The sequence below is a fragment of the Trachemys scripta genome, chromosome 4 (assembly GCF_013100865.1).
Source record: "Trachemys scripta elegans isolate TJP31775 chromosome 4, CAS_Tse_1.0, whole genome shotgun sequence".
Lineage (NCBI taxonomy): Eukaryota > Metazoa > Chordata > Testudines > Emydidae > Trachemys > Trachemys scripta.
The window spans coordinates 112,213,066-112,240,750 of NC_048301.1; the positions used below are offsets into that span (position 1 = coordinate 112,213,066).

Genomic DNA, 27,685 nt, shown 5'->3' on the forward strand with positions numbered 1-27,685 from the left:
CCTTCCATCCTTGCATGCTGTGCCAAGTTAGAGGCAGACATTCAGTGTTATTGATTGCACAAAGCCTTTGCACAATCAGGAGGTTGGCCGTGTTTTTATTTGCTCTCATAGAGTGGGTTATATCTACAGCTAATAAAAAAGGAATATGAGCCCTTGGAATTGCTCTGGTGGTAAACACGAAGCATGAGGAGCAGGAATTTAGTTATGCAACTCCAACTAACAGCTACTGCCATGCTGTCTATAATACAGACCATTATTGTTACACAGCTTTCATACCTTTGGGCGTCATCCAAAACCCACTGCAGTCAACGGGAGTCTTCCCATTGATTTCCAGTGGGTTTCGGAACAGGCCCTTCATCACCAACTAAAAGTGATAGTTTCACCAGGCACAGATCCTCAGCATGACCACAGCAGAGACATACAATTTCTCTCACAGAATTGTTAGGGCCAGCTCAAGATGTATTGGTGCCCTAAGCAAAGATGTGAGTTGACGCTTTTAAAAGGTGCTGCAGAGCTGCTTCCAAGAAGGCGCAATGCATTGTGGGGAATATTTTTCTTTCTGTCTTTCCCCTTTAAAAGGTACCTTGATAAAATGTAAGTGGACCTGCCTGAAAATGGTACCAACTATGGATTTACTTTTCATTACGTGTTTGAGCAATCCCAGATTTTATCTGTCCTGCAGGGGAGCAGTGATGATGTCATCATGTGCAGTCCAGCCACACAGTCCTGCTCCTGTGTGTTACATATACACTCGGAAGGCTTTGCTGGTGTAGCTATACCAGTCTACCAAAGTACTCCTAGTGTGGACGCAGCTTTTGCCAGTAGTGCTTATTCTATCCCTCCTGAGCAAATAAGCTATACCAGCAAAAGTGCAGTTTTGCTCATATAACTGTGTCTACACTAGGGACTTCTGCCGGCATAGCTATGTCACTTGCAAATCACACCCTTTCACACTTCTGGAGCTAGGCTGACAGAAATTTGTTGTATAAACCTGGCTTAGGAGTAACCACTAACCTGTTGTGTGTGTGAGGCAGCATTATTTAGTGATATGTAACTGGATTGCTTTTCTGACCCAGTAATCAGTTATTAGCAGTAGATTCAATTTCATCAGTATCTTTAACAATCCAGCTCTGCAAAACGTCCATAGTTGTTTTAACATTATGCAGAGGCATTTATTGTCTTGCTTCGTCTCTATGAGCCTCCTTTGAAGGAGTGTGCCCCGACCTGTTGTTTTGGCACAAATGCGAAGAGCCATGCTAAACACTCATGTTACCACGAAGTGTATACACTGGTAAAGTCTCAAAACTGCACGTTCCAAAAGACTGCTTCCAAAAGTTGCCTGACTTATGCTGGGGGCTAGGCAGGCTTCTAGCAGGCCCCAGAATACAGAGGAGCTCAGAGGTCGTTCCCATCCTCATGCTGCCATTTTCCACTGTTTTAATCACAAGTCTCGCAAGGTTTGGTGTGTTTTTCCTTAAAGGCCCAGCTCCTGGAGTCATGGGAGAATCTCAGCTTTCACTTAAAACAAAAATATGGTGGAAGAGCTTGGGAAAGTACATGCTCAAAAAGCAGAAGGCAAATAAAAGAAACCCGAACTTCACACTTTTTAAAAATCTCGTGATTGTTAAGCCTGTCTCAGGGGCCTGACTCCTGACTTGGACTTTGTGGGGTTGGCAGGACTCAGGGGCAGCTCTGGTTTTTGCCACCCCAAGCATGGCAGTCAGGTGGGCTTCGGCGGTATGCCTGTGGGCAGTCCACGGTCACGCAGATTTGGCGGCGTTTCTGCGGGTGATCTGCCAGTCCCGCGGCTTCAGCGTACCCGCCGCCGAATTGCCGCCAAAACCACGGGACCGGCGGACCTCCCGCAGCCATGCCGCCAAAGGCCGCCTGACTGCCGCCCTCACAGCAACCAGCAGGCCGCCCCTTGCATCTTGCCGCCCCAGGCACACACTTGCTGCACTAGTGCCTGGAGCCGCCCCTGGCAGGACTGCTGCCTATTGTGTCCCCACAGCGAGTGAATGTAGCTCAGGTGGCCTGGAGAAGCTGCCCTGCTCCCTGCCCCTAATACTAAAGTCACAGTCTGTTGCCCAAGATGGGCGCTCTGAACCTGGCCTTCCACTGCCTTATATCATCATTTACATCTGTGCAAAGGGAGTGTGAAACACTGCCAGATCAGAACGCTGGGGCTCTCTCTGGAGTCCATGGCACCGAGTTCCTGGTTATCCCCTGCAGAACTTCTCAGCTCTGTGCATGTCTCTCCGGAGTTTAGAAGTAGTGCAGGGACAGACACAGAGCTCAGCCACTCTGCCATGGCCTCAAGTCCCTAGGATATTTCTAAACTCCTTAAGGATAGGCATGGAGCTCAGTGGTTCCTACCATGTCGGCTGAGGTCAGAAGCTCTGCAGGGGCCATTTTCTGGTAATTGGGAAGGCCTCTGCAATCAGCATGAGAAGCTGCTCATCAAGCGGGTTTCAAAACCTTACAGGGATTTGCTCTTTATCTGTAGCTAAAATTTCCATGACTATCCCCTGCCCTAGAGGTGGCTGCCTATTAGTAGTTCTTTGTGTACCTAGTTTGCAAAGTGCTGCAGGATGAAAGGCGCAAGATAAATATGATTATTGGTTAGGCTGCATTGCAAGTGTCACTGAGTTGGCACGATAGTCAGTCTTCTACACTTCTGCATCTGTGGCTGACCCTTATTATTCCCTCTCCTCCTCAATGCCTTCTGCTAGTAGCAGCAAAATCCAATACGAGAGAAGAGACAGGGAGCCTCCTTTGTGATGGAAGCCAAATTAACCAGATTAGGAGGTGGGGGATGGAGAGTTTGGGGTGCATTCATCTCACATGTGACTGGGGACAAATGTAACAGACACCAAGACTGAGTGTGGCCCCTTGTGTACAGCCACTTTGCTGTTAAGTTTCTGTTTATAGCAATGGCACAAATGCAAATGGAATGGAAAGAGATGATATCTGGGAACAAATCATCTCTTTGGATCCTGTCGCTAGGAGGCTGCTCTCTGATTTCTGAAATTCCTTACTCTTTGGAGGGCTACAAAATATACACCCCATATCGGGAGGCAGCGGGGAAATAGTCAGTGGCATACCAGCATGAATGCTGTAGAAGCCCAAAGTGGTACCGTTCAGAAAAAGCAAAGCAAGTTAAAATAAATAGCATTTTTTTTTGCTATTATGATTTCTTACAGCCTCTGCTGTGCTGTCATCATCCATTAACAGCCTTTTGGAATCAATGGGGTTGTTGGGACATACCCAGTCCATGCCTGATTAATAATTTATTCCTATTACAATAGCACCTAAAGGCTCCAAGTGCGATCAGGACCCTGTTGTGCTAGGTGCTGTACGTACACATTGGAAGAGAGATCCCTACCCCAAAGAGCTTAAAGATTAAGAAGACAAAAGTGGGGGAATGGAAGTCTAATTATCCCCACAGACACCCAAGAAGCTTCAGTGACTTGCCCCAGGCTACGCAGTAACTCTATGGCTGAGCTGGGAATTGAACCACAACCCAGTCCAGTGCCTTAACCACACAACCATCCTTCCTCTCCTGCATTTTGTCTGGATGCTGCACTGGGTATGAATGGCAGGAGTCATCCAATAAAAGAGGATGGATCAAATTCTGCTCTCACACTGCTGTAAAGCCTAAGCAATTCCATTGACTTCAATGAATTTACTCTGGATTTACACCAGCTCAGTTGTTTTCCTGTCGCTCTCTGGCTTTGTGTGTGTTACTGGCATCCAGCTGAGTGTGCAACACACACATTGCATGCCCCAGACTGGCTGTGCCTGAAGGATGATTTAGTCTAGCTCCAACGTGCAAGGAGCATATTTTGTTCTACAAAATGGCATCCTCTGCACAGTGTGACCTTGCACGCCCCATATATGCCAGGTCCCGCTGCACAGAAGATGCCATTTTGCATGCAAGCGTTGAACTGCATGCCTGACTGAATGTCATGGCACGCTGCCAGCGTGTTGCCATAAGCAAGAGAAAAGGGGAAAAATAGAGCAGTGGTTACTGCAGGTTTATGCTGAGTGGATCAGAGATTATGAATTGCCAGCTTTTATCAACATGCTCCTTTCCCCTGTGGGGTTTGCAGGGCCGCCGAGAGCGGGTTCGGGCCCCGGTGAAAAATTTTTGTAGGGCCCCCCAGCAAGGGAGGACCAGCTAAACAGGGCCGATGGGGGGGGGGGAAGCCGGGCCCCGGGCCCCCTTCTGGACTGCTGGGCCCCGGTAACGTGTACTAGCTTCCCCACCCCTCGTCGGCCCTGGGGGGTTTGCCATAGTCATGTCAGAGCCCTGAGACTTTCCTTCCCAATTCCCCACACTAACACTTCACATACCCCCATAGGACATCAGAGCTATCATCTTTCAAGTCAAAGAATACAGGAGAACTTCTTTGGCGCCAATTGATGCACCTCTGTCCAGTCAGCAAGAGGGTACCAGTAATGCAAAGAATTCCTTCCACCGGGTTGTACTATCTTTGCAGCACCTGTAGGCTGGACTGTTTCAGGAAACAGAGACTGTGTGCAACTAAAGCATCCCAAATGGCAATTTAAAGCAAAGCTATTGGCCATCAAGCACAATACTTTACTTCAGCACTGAAAGGAATAATTTTGAATATTGCACATGGGTTGGTTGCAATGCCATGAGTCCACCATTGCCCTAGCAGATCGAGAGCGAGGGTAAAAGCAACAGGCTGGAAGCCAGCAGATTTAGGGTACGCCTTTACTGCAGTTAACTCTGGTGATCAGAACCCAGGTGACTAGCACCTGGGGGGTGAGCAGCCACATTGCAAAGCCTTACCTCAGTCACTGTGTCCTCACTAGTGCTGCAGTCACCTGTATGCGTTGCTAGGGCGTTTGGGGGCACATCCTATGGTTCTTAGCGCTGCAGTAACATGAGCTGCTCTGAATTGTGGAAGAACTTGTCTGCCCTTCTGTAGGGTTACCATATTTTAATTTTTAAAAAGGACACTCCATGGGGCCCTGGCCCCACCCCAACTCTGCCCCTTCCCCGCCCCCAGCCCCGCCTAACTCTGCCCCCTCCCCTCATCGCTCCGCCCCCTGCTCCTCCCCCTCCCCTGCTTCCCACGAATCAAATGTTCGTGGGAAGCCTGAAACAGGGAGGCAGCAGGTAGGCTGGGGCGGGGTGTGGCGCGGCGCGGCACAGTCCGGCCCCCCTGGCCGAGCGGCTCCCTCCGGCGGCTGGGCGGCCGGCCCAGGCCAAGAGGCTCTGGTTCCGGCGTCTCCCGCCCGGCTTGGCTTGGGCCCTGGGGCGCCGGCCAAGTGCCCGCACCCCCGGCTCCCAGCCGAGCACCACGCCGGCCCCCCCGCCCCCGGCCGAGCACCACGCCGGCCCCGGCCCCGCCGGCCCCGGCCAAGCACCGCCGGGCCCTCCTTCCCTATTTTCCCAGACATGTCCGGCTTTTTTGGGATTTCCCCCCGGATGGGGATTTGAGGCCCAAAAAGCCGAACATGTCCGGGAAAATCCGGACGTATGGTAACCCTACCTTTTGGGCACACAGAGAGCATTGTGGGAAGGGCATTAGAGGACTATCAGGATTCTGAGAGGTTCAGCCTGTGTTCTCATTGCAAAGTAGGCGGGTTACCAGCCCAAGTGATATGGCACTCGGCCTCTATCTCATAGCCCCAGCCAGGCCAGCTAGCTAGGGTTGAAAGCACCATTAAATCCAGTGAGAGGATTTTGTGTGTGGAAGGGAGGGGGTTGGGGCAACACAGGAGTAAGAACCCAAGTTATCTCTGCAGCAAAAACATAATCTTAGAGTCTGATCCAGGCTGTGACAGTGAGTTACCATGTAACCTTGGGAAAGTCACTTTCCCCCAGCCTATCGGATGGGGAAAATGTAACTACTTCACCTCTTAGCGACGTTGTAAAGACTGGATAATGTTTGTAAAGTATTTTGAGCTTCTCCAATGGAAGGTGCTGGAGGAACACAAAGGATTGTGTTATTAGAGGCATGTGATAACCCAGAAGGACACAGATAAATTAGCTAACGTTACGGATAGTCCAGCTTTCCCCTGTATAAAATTAAGCAGGTTGAGGACGGAGCTGTGCCGAACAGCAGCTTGGGAAACACTAATGAGAAAGTTGCTGGCTTCAAAGCCTTGTCTGTTATACTGGGTTGAACCTAAAAGTGTGAATTTAAACTATCATTGTTAAACTAGTATAAGTCCCTGTGTGGACACTATTTTGGTTTAAGAGATGCTTATGTCAGCTCAGCATAAGTTGACTGAGAACAAGTTTATGCTGAACCAAAATCAGAGTATCCACACAGGGCTTTGCATCAGATTAACTATATTGGTTTAACCCCCCTATTCCCATATGAAACTGATGCACCTTTCCTATGTAGACAAGGCCTGTGATGGTAAGGCTACTACAGTCTACTGCTGTCTTTCTGCTTAGAATCTTCTGTCTGTAATTAAACAGAAGTAAAGCGCTCAAGCGTGCCCCAAATGGGAGCTTTGCAATTCTCCAGTACTAAACATATCGGCATCCTCCTCATTCAGTGTGTCAGTTTTCAGGCATTTATGCTTTGAGGTTGGGAGGGGTTGGGCAGGATCAACAGGAAGGTGGAAGGGGATCTTGGAAGAGAAGTAAACAGAAGCCTAAGGTAAAGAGCCAGACAAATGTACATACAACACACCCGCCAATCCACCCCCTAAGCAGCTGCCAAAGTGTTGGTTTTAGAAGATCCTCACTTGAATGACATCTAAGGACAGGTTTCAGAGTAGCATCTAAGGACAGCATCTCACGGTGACAAAGCCAGGTTGTCCTTGTTCTATGGACCTTAAAGGTAACACAAACATACTGCCCTGGAGAATCAACAAAAGGAGCTGGAAAGTTTTGGTTTTCCTTTTATTTTATTTTTGCAGCTACTTGGTATTGTGAGCAGAGCAGTGGAGATGCAGCACTGATTAGACAGCAGAAGAGGCCCCCTGGAGTTGTTCAGCACCTGCATAAATTATCAAAGTGACAGCTTTGTACTTACAAAGAAAGGCCTCTCCAGTGAGAGGTGAACCCAGTCAGCAATCCATCCCTGCTGGAGATGCAGGCAGAGAGGTGGAGCTAGTCCTAGAGCAGTACATCTGACCTGATCAGGGAATAGGACCTGATGCAAAGCCAGCTGAAGTCAATGGAAAGCTCTGCCACTGATTGAAGTGGGCTTTGGGTGGGTCCCTATATGTATAGTAATCAGATGGCATAGGTGAAGGAAAGGGAGAACATATAAAAGTTTGAGGTTTCACCAAAGCCCTAGAACTTTTCAGGAAGTTCTACAGATTTCTCAAAATATTTCAAAATCTTGTTTTGGGGGGGTGAAATAATTGATTTGCCTTGCCCCACTTCCCAAATAAAGCAAATGCTTCAGAGACTTGGGATTCCATAGCTCATTAAGTTCTAAATGATAAGTTCCAAGTTCTCCTCTCTCTATGGCAGGTGTTGCAACCTGCATGGAACTTGGAGGAAGGAGCACAGGTTGCAGGAGGGAAGAATTTGAAGGAGGTACCAAGAAACCAGTCTGTGTGCACATGACTGGAAAGCTAGCTGCAGTTATGGCAACTCTGTAAATAATCCCCCTAATAAAGAGCTAGTTTAGTTTTTGAAACATAGAGTTCTCTCATATTGAACAGCTCATATTACATGGCACATAAAACAGCAGAGATCAACCATTGTCCTAGGAAATGGGTGTTGGGGTCCCTGCTATACAATGAATAGCAACTATGAGAAAATAAAAGGGAGGAGAGGATGAGCATATTTGCACATGGAGAGCTGGTTGTATGTAGAACCATGCATGGTGAAAGCAGGCACTGCACAAGCTTTCCCACACAGCTCGTCCATTCACCTCCTCCCTGAACTACAACAGCCCATCCTGTTCTAAACCTGCCCTACCACAGCGCTGCCAATGTACCTCAGTCCTCTTATGTAGCACCCCCTGCTATTCCATTGCTAGGCCCTTATCCAGTTCAGCCAGACCTTTACAGACAGGGGGAAATTTGAGATAAACTTGTTCTAATGTTAAAAAGTTTTATTTTTCAGACTTGACAATTTGGCCTGTTTCACCAGTAGTAAATTCATTTTAAAAAGGAAGGCACACAATGTCCCAAGATCCAAATTGATCTTCATCCCACACAGACTTGGTGTTGTCATTTTTATTATTTAGGTCCGAAATGCTGAATTATACAACTGCCGCTATGGAAAAGTCTTATTCAGGTTAGACATTAATCCCACAGCCCGGTAACTTTGTGCACAAACACTCGAGTGCCTCATTGTACATTTCCATCGAAGCTGGGGCAAGTTGCGACTAAAATGAAGAGAGAATAGAAACGGAAAGTTTCTATAGATGTAGGACACTGAAATGGGGAACAGGGACACAGAGAGATTAACTGTTTTATCCAAGGTCATACTGGATGTCAGAGCTAGGAATTGAACCCAGCTCTCCTTAATCAACACCTTAATCACAAAAACATCCTTCCTCCAATACACCTCTGGCACAGTTCTAACATTATAAAAACATACCGAGTCTGAACTTTTTAGTCTTACTCATTTATGCTTTTGCCAGTGTGTCCATAGTAAACTCTTATATTTGTTTACACCTACCAGTTAAGGACTACTAGGAGCTGCTGTTGCTCTGTTAAGTAGCTCCAGAGACAAAGCACATGGAAACATGTGTAATGTAGGCTTAAGGGTCTCCTCTCAGACTCAAAAATAAAAAAAGTCATTAAAAATCAGCTACCACCAACCCACACAAGGGTATAATTGAAAGCTGGTGCATCTTGTTCTATTTCCACCTCCATGTTCCTTCCTTGGGACGTTTACGATGTCCCAGAACCACCGGTTAGCTTTGTTGTTAATAAAAACTAAAAATGTTCTTCCTCTGGCCAAGCAGCCAGGAACACTAGTCGCAGGCTGTGGTTCCCTGACAACCAGCCCAATGAAGATCTAGTGAAGAAGGATGGTTAACTGCCAACTCAGTTTTGTGAGATGGATTATAGGGAACCAGATTAGACTACCAACCCACCCTGGCTAAGCAGTGATGCAAAGCTAGCTAAACCCTTCAGCATGATGGCAAGAAGGGGTCTTCAGTCCTTCATCCCACAGTGAGCTGAGAGCCCCCGCCTCAGCAGAATTGATGTGGTTAGTGCCTAGAGAAGGCAGCATGGGTGAGGCTAATATTGCTGTAGAGAGCCACCTGCTGGCCATTCTCAAACAGCATGATCCAAGCTCTGAAGTGAGATCAGTTCTGCCTGGCAGGCTGGAGGGAAAAAAAATGCTTGAGGTGAATTCCGGGAAAAGGTTTACACAGGAGAGGGGAGACAAAGAACAAAAACAGCGTTGAGGGCTCAGGTTTGACCTGCACCATCTATGCCCTGGATTTTGTTGTTATTATTATTATTATTATTAGCATGAGAGTAGCACCTAGAAACTCCAACTGAGATCTGAGGTCTCCTTGTGTTTGTACAGTGCAGTCCCTAACGCATAGTAAGCTACTGTCCTGAAAAGCTTACAATCTAAGGCCTGTCTGCATGAGAAAGTTAACACTGATTTAACTTGAAACAGTTTTTAAGTTCCCACGTGGACACTTATTTTGGTTTAACTGTGGCTTATCTTGGTTACTTAACCCAGCTGATCACTAACTGCCTTATGCTAAACCAAAATAAACTGAAATAAGAGGATCCACACAGCCTTTCACATGGCCGTAAGGCTAGGTCTACACTACAGGGGAAAGAGGGGGAGGAGGGGTCGACCTAAGATACGCAACTTCAGCGACATGAATAGCGTAGCTGAAGTTGCGTATCTTAGGTCAACTTACCTGGCTGTGAGGACGGCAGCGAGTCGACCGCTGCCGCGCCGCCGTCGACTCCGCTTCCGCCTCTTGCCGTGGTGGATTTCCGGAGTCGACGGCAGAGCGATCAGGGATCGATTTTATTGCGTCTTCACTAGACGCGGTAAGTCGATCCCCAATAGATCGATTGCTACCCGCCGATCCGGTGGGTAGTGAAGACGTGCCCTAACTAAAGTGGTTTAAAAACTGGTGCAGCTTTCTCATGCAGACTGGTCTTAATAGACAAGACAGGGTGGGAGATAGAAGTGGTAACCCTCTGATAGATGGGAATGGAGGAATAGACACACTATGACTTGCCCAGGGTCAATCCTCTGGCAAAAGCAGGGGATTGAACCCAGGTCTCTCACATGCTATTTCAGTGCCTCAAGACTAACCTTGCTCTCATTCAAGAAGCTTGTTGTGAAGTCTGTACTTTTACCAGCTTTCCCACCGTCTTTTCATTTGCAAATCCCAGCTTCGCAAAGGGGAATAGTGCTAAGACATCAATAGCCTCCTTATCTGAATTTAGAAACAACAAACATTTGAACAGAGATTTCTCCACTACCCATTACCAAGTTCCTGAGTTGTCTTTTGCTTGTCTCCCACCCATGAGGGCCGGAGGTCATATGAGGGAGGGAACACACTGACACAGGTTAGATGTTGATTAATTTTTTCAAATAGTTAAAACCACAAGATTCTTCATACATGGTGCCTAGACAGAGTAGTGACGGGTGCATAAGAAACACTGTATATTAGATTAGGCTCTCACTGATAAATCATGGTCATTTTTCATCAGTACTTTTTGTGGATTGGAAACTCATATTTGACCTGTAAGTAGAGCTGGTCAAAAAACAGATTTTCCATTCTGCAGGAAATTCTAAGATACCTTTTCATTCTGAATCAGCAGAAAGAGTCAAAAATTCCATTGGAACAAGCATTTTCCCACCCCCCCACCTCCCAAATTTGATTTGGAACCAGCAAATTGTTTTATTTCTGCAATATCATTTTGATAATGTCAAAACAATATGATATATTACATATTGGAGTCAGGGCCTGCTCCAGGCACCAGCCAACCAAGCACGTGCTTGGGGCGGCACCTTAGAAGCCCCGGCCAATGTTGGGGGCAGGGGCGCTCGAGGGTTTTTTTTTGCTTTTTTTGTTTTGTTTTGGCCGGGCAGCGCGGGGGGTGTTTCGGCAGCGCAGTCCTGGCGGGGGGGCGGGAAGATTCGGCAGCGTGGCCCAGCACTCCGGGGGTTTGGGCATCCCAGCCTGGTGCAGTGCTGGGGAGGGGGGTTTGGATGGTGCGGCGCTCGGGTGGGGGGGGGTTGAGCGGCTCAGCACTCCAGGGGTTTGGCCGGCCCGGCAAGGCGCAGCGCTTGGGGGGGAGACGCAGTGCTTGGCCGACCCGGCGAGGCGCTCCGGGGGTTTGGCCGGCCAGGCGAGGCACGGTGCTCGGGGGGTTGGCCGGCCCAGTGAGGCACTCGGGGGGGGGCAGGGGTTTGGGCGGCACGGCACAGCACTCAGGTGGGGGGCGGGGGGAGTTCTGCGGCCTGGCGCAGCGCTCGGAGGGGGAGGGGGGCGTTCGGCAACCCGGTGCTCCAAGGATTTGGGCGGCCCGGCACAGCACTGGGGGGGGGGGGGGGGGGGGGGGGGGGGGGGGGGGTGTGTTACGGCGGGGCAGCACTCTTCTTTTTTGCCTGGGGTGGCAAAAAAGTTAGAGCCAGCCCTGATTGGAGTATAATGTAATTGTAATTCTAATAGTCAAACTGAAACGAACTGAAATGTTAATCAAAACAAAATGTTAGGACACTATTGAAATGAGAAAGTAAATTATTCGTTTAGACTTTGTCCCCATCGAAAATTTCCTGAGAATTGCCATGTTCCCACAAAACATTTAGATTTTGACAAAACTGCATTTTCCAGTGAAAAAATTGTTCCATCAAAAATATTTTGGACTAGCTCTACCTGCAGGCCCTTTGGGGCAGGGACACTTCATTTAGTGTCTTCCACAGATTAGCAAACACTGTTGGTGCTTGACCTATAATATTGCTCAGACAGAATACAGTGTATTGTAATAACATAGGGCACAGTTTAGTAGTCCAGGAGAAAAGGGGAGATACACAATGCAGTAAGAAAGACCCATACTCTGCTTGCTGAACCAGCCCTGGCAGCTAAGTCTGCAGCTGCCTACCACAGCATAGGAATGATTTGGACTGGCAGTAAGAGAGGCTGCAGGTGGTGGCATTGGCCAGCTCCAGTTGTGTGTTAGGCACAAGCAACCAGTCAGAGGTAAGATACCCCTGAGCACACAGGTGCCTCTGGCCACCGGGCTGGTAGCACATGCACAGATGTGGAAGGACACAAGTCCTATTTCTGAAAGTCATAGCACTTGGGTCCCAGGTACAGTAGAAATCCCAACAATAGATTTTAACATATAAACTCACTGGACAAGATACCAAGGCACCACCTGGTCATTGAAACTCCAGACCAGCAGCATTCCCTCCCTTTGCAGAGTGGCTGCTTGTGAGAGAGAGGAAGGAGGCTTTAGTGCAAAGGAGGACACCTCATCCAGGTATCGTAGGGCTGAGACAAAGGCCCAGACTGTGCCTTTGCTGTTTGTTACATTGGCAGTTGACACAGAACAGGGAAATTGAGTGATCATCCCCTGTCGTCCACTCCCATCATCTGGCCGCCAGAGGTTCAGGGACACCCAGAGTTTGGGATTACATCCCTGACCATCTTGGCTAATAGCCACTGATTGACCGGTCCTCCAGGAACATATCTCAATCTTTTTTTAACCCATTTATACTTTTGGCCTTCACAACATCCCCTGGCAATGAGTCCGACAGGTTAACAGTGTATTGTGTGAAGAAGTACTTCCTTATGTTTCTTTTAAACTTGCTGCCTATTAATTTTCGTTGGGGACCTTTGGTTCTTGAATTATGTGAAAGAGTAAATAACACTTTCTTATTCACTTTCTCCACTCCATTCATGATTTTAAAGACCTTGGTCATATCCCCCCTTCGTCATCTCTTTTCCAAGCTGAACAGTCCCAGTCTTTTTAACTTTCCTCATATGAACGCTGTTCCATCCCCCTAATCATTTTTGTTGCCCATTTCTGTACTTTTTCCAATTCTAATAGATCTTTTTTGAGATGGGGCGACCACATCTGCACACAGTATTCAAAGTGTGGGTGTACCATGGATTTTATATAGTGGCATTATGCTATTTTCTGTCTTCTTATCTTTTCCTTTCCTAATGCTAGATTTTTTGACGGCCTTTGCACATTGAGCTGATATTTTCAGAGAAACTATCCACAATGACTCCAAGATCTCTTTTTTGAGTGGTAACAGCTAATTTAGACCCCATCATTTTGAATAGGTAGTTGGGATTATGTTTTCCAACATGCATAACTTTGCATTTATCAACACTGAATTTCACCTGCCATTTGATTATCCAGACACTCAGTTTTGTGAGATCCCTTAATTAAGTCTGAAGCAGACTGCAAAGAATAACAACCTTGAGTAATTTTGTATCATCTGCAAACTTTTTCACCTCAGTCTTTACCCCTTTTCCCAGATCATTTATGAATATGTTGAACAGCATGGTCCAAGTACTAATTCCCGGGGGACCCTGCTATTTATCTCTCTCCACAGTGAAAACTGACCATTTACTCTTACCCTTTGTTTCCTGTCTTTTAGCCAATTATTGATTCATGAGAGTACCTTCCCTCTTATCTTATGATTGCTTAACAGTCTTAGGTGAATGACCTTGTCAAAAGCTTTCTGAAAGTCCAAGTACACTCTGTACACTGGATCACCCTTCTCCACATGTTTGTTGAGCTCCTCAAAGAATTCTAATAGGTGAGGCATAATTTCTGTTTTCAAAAGCCACGTTGACTCTTCCCCAACAAATCACGTTAATTTATGTATCTGATAATTCAGTTCTTTATTATAGTTTCATCCAGTTTGCCTGGTACTGAAATTAGGCATACCAGCCTGTAATTTCCAAGATTTCCTCTGGAGCCCTTTTTAAAAATTGGCATCACATTAGCTGTCCTCCAGTCATCTGGTACAGAAACTGATTTAGGTGTTAAGTTACATATCACAGTCAGTAGTTCTGCAATTTCATATTTGAGTTCCTTTAGAACTCTTGGGTGTAAACCATCTGGTTCTGGTAACTTATTACTGTTTAATTTATCAATTTGCTTTATTTGGGATATACATTTAATTTGAGCCTCCATTGTGGTGTTTTTAAAAAGTTTCCATGCAGCTTGCAGGCATTTAACTCTTATGACTGTTCCTTTTAATTTCTGTTTAACTAGCGTCCTCATTTTTGTGTTGTTCCCCATTTTGAAGTTAAATGCTACTGTGGTGGGCTTCTTTGGTATCTTCCCCACCGCAAGGATGTTAATTTTAATTACTTTATGGTCACTATTACCAAGTGGTCCAGCTATATTCACCTCTTGGACCAGCACTTGTACCCCACTTAAGATTAAAACAACGATTACTTCTCCCCTTGTGGGTTGTTTCAAACAACTTGTTTGCTGGAACTCTGTTTGTTGCTCTTTGTGAGTAATGTATGGATGAAGAACAAGGATGGCCTGAAGAACTTGCTGACTCACTTTCTTGCTAGCACTCAACTATTGACATATTTTGAAAAAATCTAAAGAAGTGACTGGCCAGCTAATTTGGTAGATACTGTAGCATACAACCACATGAATTGGGAGATGCCATGGGATTGGGGTTTCCCAGGCTGGTGGGGTTTGAGAGCATTGCTTGGCATGTCTCTCAGTCATCAGAAAGGGAAGGGCAAGATTAGCTCATGTCCACATTGAAGCAGTTCCTCATTGGTAAATTTGGACATTAATTGCTTTGACCATTGGACCTTTGTTCTATTGGGCCTCCCTACTTTTCACCTGTGTCCATTCCAATTTATCTTCTCCTGCTGGACTTTCTGTATAACCCCCTCCTCATGGGCAGCACGTGAACTGCCAACTGGGGGAGGCTAGCCCCCAGCCCCACCCCTTCTCCTCGAGGCCCCACCCCTTCTGCCCCCCGGAGCTCAGAGCCCCCACCACCACCATGGCCATTGGCCCAGTCCCGCCCCAGGCTAGCCCCCAAGTCCCAAAGGAGTACTGGGAGGGCGGGCGGCAGGCGGCCTCAGCCCCAAAGGAGTGCCAGGAGCATGGGCGGCATGCAGCTGCAGCCTCCCTCAGCCCCAGAGTGTGGGAGGGTGGGTGGTGTACGGCCCCAGCCTCCCCAACCAGAGCACTAGGGGCTGGAGCCGCACACAGGGAGTGGTGGTAAGCAGGGGGCAGGGCTATGCCTGGCTGTTTGGGGAGGCACAGCCTCCCCCAGTCTATGTAACCCACCACCCATGCCCCAATTCAAATCTCTGTACCATCTTCCCACCTCCTTCTGTATCATATTCAACTTCCTTCTCCTCACTTCAGGGTTCTGCAGAGTTCTGCTCCTGCCTGCCTCTCAAGTCTCATTTCCTCCTCTGTCTTGTCACTCAGTGCATTGCTAGCACCACTATACCTTGCTGTCTCCTCCCACTCCTGACGCTGGGCCATTTCCAGTCTATGCTTGGAGCTGCCTCCTTACTCTCGGGCACCAAGCGCTCTCCCTCGCCTTTTTTCAGTGCTTCCTCCAAACACTCTGCCTGCTTTCCACTGCTAATCTCTGCTTGGGTGTTCCTTATGGTCACTGCCGCATCTGATCATGATAAGATAGGTGCATGCATGTCTATAAATAAACATATGAAGCAACACAATTCCTGTTACAAAAGTTTGTTGTGTGAAAGCAAGCCAGATGCTCTGCACATGATTCTCCTCTTCCCCTTGTCTGGGCATCCCTCTCCCTATCCCATCCCCTCCTTCCTCCTCCATGTTTGATACTCACTCTTCTATTATCTTTTAGGCTATGTACACACCACAGCTTACTCAGTATAAATTATGTCACACAGGGGTGTGAATAAACCAGCCCCCTGAGTGACGTAAGTTACACTAAGCGCCGGTGTAGACAGCACAATGCCGGCGGGAGACGTTCTCCCGCCGACATAGCTACTGCCGCTCACTGGGATTGGAGTAATTGACGGGAGAGCTCTCTCCCATCAGCTGAAAGCGTCTGCACTAGCAGCACAGCGGCATTGGTGCAGCTGCCCCACTGTAAGCTCTGTAGTGTAGCCATAGCCTTAGTTTATAGTCTGATTCCGTTCCACTGAAGACAATAGGCGTTTTACTGTTGACTTTAGTAGGAGCTGGACTGGATTCTTGGATAATGAGTTCCTCAGGGTGGGGAGCTTGTGGTTTTTTTAGATTTGTAAAGCCCTGTGTACCCTTGTGACACTAAATAAATAGCAGCAGCTGGAAGGTAAGCTCTAGAAAGTAGTAATTTTAGCATTCATATACTTCTGGACATATTTAATGCAAGGGACAGATGTGAAATAATTAACCCTCAAAACAGCCCTATAAATAGTGATATCCCCATTTCACAGATGGGGAAAACAGACTGAGCGGTAAAGTGACTCACCCGTGGCCATACAGCAAGCAGTGGCAGAGCCAGGATTAGAAGTCAAGTTCTCTCAACTCCTAGAGCTATGCTCTTTCCTTAGACCACAATGCTTGGGATTATACAATAGGGAAAACAGCTGCTAGGAATGGAAGTGTGGGAGATGAAGCCCATGCACGCACACTGCCTGTCAGAGTAGCTTAAAGGATGCAAAGCACACCAATTCAGTCTGATGGGTGGGGGGAATAAACCCACTCCTTTATACACTGAGATTGCATTGAGAGGATGTGAGCATCATCAGGCATCAAGACTTTTTGATGTAAGTATTGTAGTTCTCAAGGTTAACCCCTAAATGTGATGATTAATGCTGCTTAAAAAACTGACATTTTCAATTTTTTTTTTCCAAATCCCCTCCCAGTACATTTTTCAGAGTTTAAAAAAAACCCCTATTTTCAGTTTTCCAAAATTGTATTGAAAGTATTATTGATATTTTAGAAAATATCAAAAGAAAAAGTTTTGATTTTTTTTTTAATTTGGACAGAAACAATTTGGTAAATTTGACCTGAATCTGCATTTTAAAAAAAATATTGTCAGACATTTTGCCCGGCTGTAATGTAGAGCTTTTGTGCAGGGTGGTGGGTGTTCATAATTTCCTTTTCATATCAATTTTGCTTTGTAGCCCAGAGCCAGGTTTCTCAGGCAGGGGAGCCATAATTCACTAGCTCTCTTCTGATAACCTCATAGTTTATCTGGCTTTTTAAGTTTCATTTCCTTGACAAACAAGCACTCTGCCCCTGGCTTCCAGAAATCAAGTTACCGGTAATCTGAAAATCCAGACGTTGTTTGTGAGTCTTTGTAATAAAGGTTAATATATTTTTCGACACATGTCCTGTTTCCAATGGATTTGATTAATCCAATACATTCAGAGGGAGTGAGAAACGCAGTAGAGCCAGTCATGTGAACTACGGTCCTTGGATCCTATTTCACTGATAAGTGAACATTAAATGCAAGGCTTGTTTTTTTCCTTTTTTTCAGAACAAAGGAAGAAATACTCCAACTCCAATGTAATTATGCACGAGACATCGCAGTACCATGTACAGGTGAGTTTGCACAGAGCCTTTACGGGAATGAGCAATAAACTGCGTCAGCAATAAACTGATAATGACACCTGGTTCATTTATATCATGACCCTTGCTTAATTCACTATGCATGACACATCATGGAACCTAATTAGTTCAGAGGCCAATTAGAAGCCTTTCTACGAATGAGCAAAGATCACCTTACCCACAAGAAGTCATTAATAGTGTCTGACAATGAAACCTCTTGAACTGCATTCTCCTTTCCCCAGTATTTGGGACATAGTCTGCTAGTTCTTTTTTCCTTTTCCCATGCCCAATGCCTTTTGAGTGCTAATTGAAACATATTGTTACAACCTGGCCCACTCCATGCAGTCACCAGTCTGTTGACAGTAGACTTGTGCTTCCAAGCCAACTGGGTCTGGGTAGAGAGTCTAGTCACTGTTTCTTAGGACACGCTCCTGGGCTCAGACCTCTTGCCTGATACTCTTCCTTGGGATAGAGAGGTTCTGCCATCCAGTTACCCTGAATCCAGCATTTAAAACTTCCCAAGCTCCCCAGTCATAGATACATGCTTCCCTAGCATTCCACCCAGACTTTGGGCTTCCAGTTTAAACCCTTCAGGGACAATCTGGCAGGAAAGCAAGACACACAGCAAAGGAATTCCTTAACCACAGTGATTTTACTCTTAAAGCACCCAACAGATAGAGATCTTTCAAAATAACAAGAGTACTAAGACAGATCTCACCCCTTCTGTGATTCCATGGGTTGTCTGTTTCAGGCTGGGCAGGATTCCTCCTGCCCTCCAAAGTTCTTCTTACATGTGGCAATGGTTGGTTCCTCCACAGAGCTGCACCCCTTCTTAAGTAGGCCTCCGGGCGTACGTCTACACTTCATTGTAAACCCAGGTCTGTGGGACCCGGGCTTGTGGACTTGGTGTTTCCGAGCCAGTGCTTGGGCATCCACACTGCCTGGGTTTACAATTGCTGGACCCACGTCTCACAGCTGTGCTAACAAGTCCATAATGCATTACACAGACCTTCTGACTTGCATCTGCAGCTTGAGCTGCAAAATGACAGGGCTGGACCAGCATCTCAGGGGAGGGATAGCTCAGTGGTTTGAGCATTGGCCTGCTAAACCCAGGGTTGAGAGTTCAATCCTTGAGGGGGCCATTTAGGGATATGGGGCAAAAATCTGTTGGATGATCTAACTGGGGATTGGTCCTGCTTTGAGCAGGGGGCTGGACTAGATCAGTGGTTCCCAAACTTTAACAGCCTGCAAACCCCTTTCTCTAAATTGTGAAATCTCGTGAACCCCCTCCTAAAAATGAATATTTCCAGGGATTTAAATTTAAATTTCCTCAGTGTGATGGATGCACTTGCTTTGCTCTGCATAGCTCTTTGAAGTCCGGAATCTTTGGAGAAAGGTAAAGTCTCAGGTCTGGTTCGGCATCAAGTCTGTTTCTGTATTTCGTTTTCAGATGTGCATACGAGGAAAACGCTTTCTTGCATAAGTATGTTGTTGAAAATGGTAACAAAACTGCAGCAGCTTTTTCTGCCAGAAGGGGTACTCGTTTCTTAAACTCGGCCAAAAGTTGATCAATGACAGATTTCTGAAACTCCTTTTCAGTTCGTAACCACAGGAGATCTCAATCAATTTCTCTTTTTCCTCAGTTTTCAATATCTCTGTTGAGAAAGTGGTATCATCAAAAGGGTTGCGAATCCAGTAATTATCGCCTGATATAGCTGGAAAGTAATCCCTGAAAGTTGTGCAAAGTCCTTTTAGGTGTGCAGTTATATTGGTTTTAGCGCACTGATCCAACTGAAGTTTATGTTCTGCCAGGAAGCCATGAAGATTACTGAAACACTCAGTTTGATTGTTTTCCAAACAACTTTCCCAGAACTGCAATTTCTTTATCATGGATTCAACTCAGTCTTGCACACTGAAAACTGTTATATTGAGACCTTGAAGAGATAAATTTAGGTCATTAATTCTTGAGAAAATATCTGCTAAATAAGCTAGGCTCTGGAGCCAGACATTATTTTCCATACAGCTGGCAAGGTGGAAAGGGTGGCTGTTGAAAAAAAAACTAGGATTTCCGTTCTAAGCTCCAATAAGCGCACCAAGATTTTGCCCCGTGAGAGCCATCTAATTTCAGTATGGATCAACAGACAATCGTGTATACTACCCATTTCTTCACAAAATACGTGACATATTCTGGAATTTGTTGGCCGTGATTTTATGAAATTCACCATTTTCACTGCATTGTCCAGCACTTCCTTCAGTCCCTCAGGCATGCATTTTCTTGTGAGGGCTTGTCTATGGATAGCTGCAATGAGTCCAAGAGACTTTTGATGGAACCTTTTTTGTTCGAGCTACAAATCCAGGATACTTCCCCGTCATTGATGTGGCCCCATCAGTGCAAATGCCTAGGCAGGGAGACCAACTATTTCCTTTTCTTGAAAATATGCATTAGTCAGATTGAAGATATCTTCTCCAGTTGTACGTTCTTCCAATGGTCGGCAAAACAACAAGTCTTCTTCAGCCAGACCTTCATTCACATAATGTACAAACAGTAGCAAAATAGCTAGATGAGCTACATCAGTTGATTCATTCAACTGTATAGTATAATATGGACTATTTTTCACTCTCTGTACAATTATGGTCTCTACATTATTTGACATGTCATTAATTCTTTGTGACAACGTATTATTGGACAACGGTACCATGTCAATCCTTTTTGCAGCCTTTTCTCCGAGCATGCAATGCATCACGTCTTTTATACGTAGACCAGTCAAGCTCTCTGCTATCGTATGGGCTTCTGATGCTTTTGCTACTCGGTAGCTCACGCGGTATGATGCTTCAAGTGCATTTTCATTATCAATACTTGCTTTGGATATAAAACTGGTAATGTCACTTTTCCTCTCAGCTAATTTTCGCTTGAAAAAAATCAAGAGGCTTGTCGAGTTGTGCAGGATGCCTAGTTTCTAAATGGCGCCAAAGTAGAGAAGGTTTGAGGCTGCTGTTTGCTAGAACATCACCACAAATCACACACAGTGGTTTTGGACATTCTTGATCATCAATGCATGTAAAGCCATATTTTATATAATCATCATCATATTTTCTTCTCTTTGTAAGTGACTTTCCAGGACCATCATGATCATTAGACGTAGATTTTCCAGTGTGGATTTGAGGAAACACTAGCTGATTCTTGCTTCTTTACACTTTCCTTTTTCAGCCACTCATCCATTGAACTTGTGTACAAAAGTTCTAATAAAAACAACACAGAGAGACTGCTAACAACCAACAAACTGGAAAATGAGAAGATTCACTCAAGTCTCACTGAAGCAAAACAGCACTCCAGACAGAATGACAATTACAGAGGCACCTTAACACTGCTACACTGGCTACAATGTGCTTCCGGCTGGTTTGGCTCCCAAACAGCTTTTCTTCCGCCACGAGGTTTCTTCCTAGGAGGGTGTCCTGTGAGGGACAAATTAGCTTGGACTACCCCCCACGTACAGCACTGCTCCTGCTCACTCTGCCCTCCATACCAACTTCCCCTGTCTGACAAGGACAGGAGTCTGAGCTGTCACCTGCAGGTCTGGGGTCTCAGCTGCCACCCTGCCCACCAAAGGGCTCAGGCTACTGGCCCCGCGCCAGGGCCTGGGCTGCCAGATCCACACTCCCTGGGACTCCTGCTGCTGGACCCCATTGACCGCCCCGGTCAACTGAGCTCCACTGGAGCTTGTTCTGCAGGTCCTGCTGACCCCTGGGGCTCGGGCTGCCGGCCCCAAGTGCCCGGCCCCACTCTCCCTGAGGCTCGGGGCTGCCGGCTCCACCGCTGCCGGGGGCAGGGCTCGGCCTGCCAGCTCCAACTGCACGGCCCTGCTCTCCCTGGGGCTCTGGTTGTCTGTCCTGCAACTGGGTCCCACCTGCTTCTCTTCCATGGGTCCAGATGATGAAGATGTCATCAATGTAGCGCAAGTAGAGTAGGGGCGTTAGGGGACGAGAGCTAAGGATGCGTTGTTCTAAGTCATACTGTGGGGCCATGTGGGTACCCATAGCAGTGCCGCTGACTTGAAGGTATATATTGTCCCCAAATGTGAAATAGTTGTGGGTGAGGACAAAGTCACAAAGTTCAGCCACAAAGTCACAAAGTTCAGGTTAGCTGTGACATTATTGGGGATACTGTTCCTGATAGCTTGTAGTCCATCTTTGTGTGGAATATTGGTGTAGAGGACTTCTACGTCCATAGTGGCCAAGATGGTGTTTTCTGGAAGATCACCGATGGATTGTAGTTTCCTCAGGAAGTCAGTGGTGTCTCGAAGATAGCTGGGAGTGCTGGTAGCATAGGGTCTGAGGAGAGAGTCCACATAACCAGACAAGCCTGATGTTAGGGTGCCAATGCCTGAGATGATGGGGCATCCGGGATTTCCAGATTTATGGATCTTGGGTAGCAAATAGAATACCCCTGGTCAGGGTTCTAGGCATGTGTCTGTACAGATTTGTTCCTGTGCTTTGTCAGGGAGTTTTTTTTAGCAGATGGTGTAGTTTCTTTAGGTAATCCTCAGTGGGATCAGAGGATAATGGCCTGTAGAATGTGGTGTTAGAGAGCTGTCTAGCAGCCTCTTGGTCATATTCCAATTTATTCATGATGACGACAGCACCTCCTTTGTCAGCCTTTTTGATTATGATGTCAGGGTTGTTTCTGAGGCTGTAGATGGCGTTGTGTTCAGCATGGCTGAGGTTATGGGGCAAGTGATGTTGCTTTTCCACAATTTCAGCCTTTGCACGTTGACGAAAGCAATCTATGTAGAAATCCAGTCTGTTGTTTCGACTGTCCGGAGGAGTCCACGCAGAATCCTTTTTTTTGTAGTGCTGGTAGGGGGGATTCTGTGGGTTAGTATGCTGTTTAGAGGTATGTTGGAAATATTCTTTGAGTCGGAGACGTCGAAAGTAGGATTCTAGGTCACCGCAGAACTGTATCATGTTCGTGGGTCTGGAGGGACAAAAGGAGAGGCCCCGAGATAGGACAGACTCTTCTGCTGGGCTAAGAGTATAGCTGGAAAGATTAACAATATTGCTGGGTGGGTTAAGGGAACTACTGTTGTGGCTGCTTGTGGCATGTAGCAGTTTAGATAGCTTAGTGTCCTTTTTCCTTTGTAGAGAGGCAAAGTTTGTCTTGTAAATGGCTTGTCTAGTTTTTGTAAAGTCTATCCATGAGGAAGTTTGTGTGGAAGGTTGTTTTTTTATGAGAGTATCCAGTTTTGAGAGCTCATTCTTAATCTTTCCCTGTTTGCTGTATAGGATGCTGATCAGGTGGTTTCGCAGTTTCTTTGAGAGTGTGTGACACAGTCTCTCAGCATAGTCTGTGTGACATGTAGATTGTAATGGATTTTTTACCTTTAGTCCTTTTGGTATGATGTCCATCTGCTTGCATTTGGAAAGGAAAATGATGTCTGTCTGTATCTGTATGAGTTTTTTCATGAGGTTGATGGATTTCCACTCCATATGGCTAAATGCAGTGCCTTGCATAATGACAGGTTTCAGAGTAGCAGCCGTGTTAGTCTGTATCCGCAAAAAGAACAGGAGTACTTGTGGCACCTTAGAGACTAACAAATTTATTAGAGCATAAGCTTTCGTGGACTACAGCCCACTTCTTCGGATGCATATAGAGTGGAACATACATTGAGGAGATATATATACACACATACAGAGAGCATGAACAGGTGGGAGTTGTCTTACCAACTCTGAGAGGCCAATTAAGTAAGAGGAAAAAAACACATATACAGGAAGACTAACAGGTAAACACAGCCATCTGCAGACAATGGTCCTGGTTAATGGGAGTCATCAAGATTCCAAACCACTATTAATGGCCCACACTTTGCATAATTACAATAGGCCCTCAGAGTTATATTTCATATTTCTAGTTTTAGATACATGAGTGGTACATTTATACAAATAGGATGATCACACTCAGTAGATTATAAGCTTTGTAATGATACCTTACAAGAGACCTTTTGCATGAAGCATATTCCAGTTACATTATATTCACTTCTTATTATGTTTTTATAAAACCATATAGACTGCACAACGTCACAGGAACCACTGGACTAGATGATCTCCTGAGGTCCCTTCCAATCCTAATATTCTATGACTCAGATCCACCCCCCCAACAGGGTCCTAGGACCCAGGTCCTGCATGCATGCTGATCTGTGTCAGACTGATTTGTGAGTGGGGACTTGGGCTCACACTGCATCAGAGTCCAGTCTGAGCGTGCAATATTGAGATACCCTGTCTCTCTGCCAAGTGTTCCAGTGCGAAGCTCCAGCCTCTCCCCCAGTCATGCGTGACTCAGCTGTGTAGAAAAGGACATTATTCCATGGGGGTTGGCCAGGAGTTGAGAGTCATTTAAAGTCAATAGCACCAGGTGACTCTCAGTGCTTCATTGAGGTATCTGCTTTCACGGGCATGGCAGGACAGCTGTGTGGAAACAGTACAATAGATTGTCTTTGGGCATGTTTAGGCTTCTGTTCAACACAGTACAAAATGGAAGCCATAATTTGATACTGACCTATCCCACACTGCCGCACATACATTGTAAATTCATCAGTACATCCCTCATTTGTAGCCCTTGCATTTTGCTGTTGTGGAGAGAGAGGTTGTCAAAGCCACCACGGTGTTGACGGAATTCACAAAGCCTTGTGATGTCAGGACAACAGTCTTTATAAGCTCCCAGGTTCAGCACCTCTAGCTAGCTGTTCTGCAGTGAAGGCATAGGCCTCCGAGGGCACATCTACACAGCAGCTTGGAGGTGCAGTTCCCAGCCCAGGAAGATGTTCTGCTCAAACTAATGCCTAAGAATAGCAGAGTGGCCACAGAAGCATGGCCAGTGGCTCAGTCCAGCTGTCTGAGTACAATCCCACCTGACCCCTCTGGGTATGTATGTGGGCAGCTAACCCGAGCTGCCACCTGTGCCATCACGAACACACAGTTATAGTTAGGTGCTAACTAAAGCGGAACTAGCTCGTGTATGTCTACCCACGCTGGGAATTACACCTCCCCGCTGCATAGACATACCCTCAGATGGTTACGGGCTCATCACCTCTGCCTCGTTGGGCTGAGATCAAGACCCAGGCCTTTGTGACGTTGTTGGATCAGCAGCTGTAGCTTGCTGATCTGACACATCACAGCTCTCCAGGAGGTAGCAACTCTAAGTTGCTGAGCTAACGTCAAGGCTCAGGTCTCTAGTGATACATCTACACAGCCAGCGGCAGCAAGCCTCGCGGGCCTCACATTACCTTGTTCAAAATAGCTATATCCATCTGAATATGTCCCCAGTAGGTCAGGCAAGATTGTACTTACGTGACTCGCCTGAGCCACTGCCCACGTCACCAGTTTTAGTGCGCTGGCTCAAACTGATCCGGGAAGCACCCTCCCAGCTGCCGTGTAGACACAGCCGGTGCGGTCTCTAGCTTGCTGGAAGAATGTCAAGTTCCCGCTTTTGTGAAATTAGGGTTCACTTGCTTGGCTGATGTCAGGACAACAGCCTTTGGCAGCTCACTGGCCCAGCATCTCTAACTTATAGGGCTAATATGAAGGCAAAGTTCTCGGCACGGTGACTAGCTCATCAGCTATAGCTTGCTGAGCTAACATCACAGCAGAGTCCTCCTTGTGGGCTACTTGCTGAAGAGCCATCATCAAAGGGTCAGTGGGGGGTCCCAAGGCACCGCCCTCTCTCTGGTGGCAGTAGAGCTCATGGCCAGGGTTCAAGACGCCTTCCTCTCTCTGGCAGCGATAATGCCTCATGGCAAGGATCCAGTAGCCACTGCAGCCAGTGGCTGTATCGCCCAATGGCAAGAGTCCAAGTAGGCTGCTTTCCCTACCGGCTAGGGTGCCTAGTGGTGAGTGTGGGGAGGGTAGAGGAACTCCAGCTCACCCTACTCCAGCTGCTTCCGACCTAGGGCCTTTCAAAACCAGTTACCCTGGTACAGGGCTCAGGGCTCCATATCCCCAAATGCATTCCCTGGGTCGCTTCCTACCCTTTGCACTGTCTCTGGGATCCCCTCCGGTGCATCATCTCCTTCAGTCCCCGCGGTCGAAAGGCTTCCTGCAGCATAGCTAGGGAGCGCAGCCTCAGCGGTCTGGATTCCCGGTGGCTTCTCAGCAGGAGTCTGCAGCACGCATCTATTCTCCCCCTCAGCCTGCCCACACGGAGCTGAGCAGCTTCCTTTTATAGTCTCCCTCCACTGGGCACATGCCCACATGGCCTCTTGGGCCCAAAGCCAGTTTTTAATCCCTGTGTCACCAGTGTGGGGTTGATACGCCCCATCACAGCCATAGCATTCTGGGTCAATACCAAGCATGCACCGCTAAGTTCTCTGGATCAGTTTCTCTGGCTTGCCCAGATGATGCCAAAGCACTGGCCTCTGTAGCAACTAACTCAGCAGTTTTAGCATGGTAGCCTGTTACCAAGGTCCAGGCCTGTCACAGCACCTCGATCTCCCTGAGCTTAGCTAGAGACCCTCAGTTCTGTAAGACAACTCTATCAGCATTTGGCGGGCAGGCTGATGTCAAGGCCAAGGCTGGGCCTCTTGGAGCTTGCTGGTTCAGCAGCTCTGGCTTGCTAGCCCGAAGCCAAGTAAAGCCTCTGTGAAAGTCACAGCCACAGCACCAGTGGTTAAAATAGGTCCACACAGGTGAAGGGAGTGCAACCATTGTGGTGGTTGTAGATTGTCATAGGTATTGAGGTTTGCAGTGTTGTTGTAGCCATGTTGGTCCCAGGAGATCAGAGACACAAGGTGGCTGAGGCATTATAGGAACTGGTCCAATAAATATATTAACTCACCTGCCTTGGCTCATAGGTATGGACATCACGTTATGAGAGGACGTTGTGTCATCTCATGTGATGGGACATGGCATGTGAAAGAGACTGCGACAAAGGAATCAGCATAGCTAAAAGGAATCCACGTCCCCTAGTAGGCCTGGAGCCAGCCAAAGAGTGTGTGTGTGTGTGTGTGTGTGTGTGTGTATGTGTATGTGTGTGGGGGGGAAACACTTGTGCTCCCAGCCTTTCTTTCCACTCTGTAGTGCCAGCAGGGAAGAGGCAACTGACAAGGCCACTCTGCCTAAGGGAGGGGAAGTCAGCAGCAGGGTCTCCCTTCCTTGCTCCCTGAGGGGAGGGAGAACTGAGTGAAACAGGATCTGCCTCCCCCCTCTCTTTGTCCCCAAGGGCACAGGGGGAACCAGCAAGGCATGAGGAGGAGGCAGACTGGGGCCTCCCAGCCTGGACAATCCTCCTGCCACCAGGTGCGGCTGCTGCTGCTCTGCCTAGTGGCGGGAAAGACTTGGAGACCCATCAACTCCCCAGCCAGGCACCAGCCCCTCCTGCTGCTCCCACTTCAGATTCTCCCTCACATCACCAGCCAGTGAAGAGGCAGGAGGAGGGGAAGCTCTGGGAGAGCAGAGTTCTCCTAAGCCTAGAAGAGAAAAGGCAAAAGCTCTCACTCTCTCTGCTTTAAGCCGAGCAGGGGGAGCTGTGCTCCCTCATATGATCCCCAACTTTAAACTCTGGTTAATTGGCACAAGCTTATAAATTAATGGAGAGTCCTATAGTGGTTGCTGAAATCATCTGCCAGAACAAGAGGGCCCCACTGAGTGTGACCTCCCACCAGGAGAGATACAGGGGCTCCCTCTCCATCTGTTGTGGCTTGACCCTGGTGTGTCCTGCTCAGTTATTTCCAAACCTGTTTCACAGCAAGGTAGCAGCGTTCCCACCTTCCGTTATTACAGACATTCCACTTCCAAAAGAGGAGCCAGCCTCATCAGAGAGACGATCCCTGCTCTGCTGAGCCCTGAAATGTAGCATTTTGGTGGTGATCCTGTCTGGGAACATCAGGCAATTTCTCCATAACACCAAGATTTGGTCTCCCTTCATGTCAGATTTTAAAGCCCAAAGGGACCATTATGATCATTTAGTCTGACCTTCTGCAGAACACCAGCCTCTGAGCTTCACCCAGCCACGACTCAATCTGCTAGGCAGAGGGTCAGAATCTACAGGCAACACGAGAATAACAGCCTCGCTGCTGTTCTTTGCCCATCACTATGAAGGGCTGCTTGAAGGGGTGTACTGGGGAGGAAAAGCATTCTGCCCGGGGTCATGACCCTATCTGCGGCCTATTAATAGGTTGTGGCAGATCCTGGCCACCCTCCCTTATATGGCTATACAAAAAAG

At 47.2% G+C, this 27,685-nt stretch overlaps 1 protein-coding gene across 1 annotated transcript in view; it reads left to right on the forward strand.

Moving 5' to 3' along the window:
- EPS8L2 (EPS8 like 2) overlaps positions 1-27,685 on the forward strand; it is a gene marked incomplete in the record, with an annotated part of 120,528 nt that overhangs the window by 42,900 nt on the left and 49,943 nt on the right. The window contains 1 exon segment of the mRNA XM_034770404.1: positions 17,408-17,472. Within this exon segment, the coding sequence (XP_034626295.1) occupies positions 17,408-17,472 (65 nt within the window).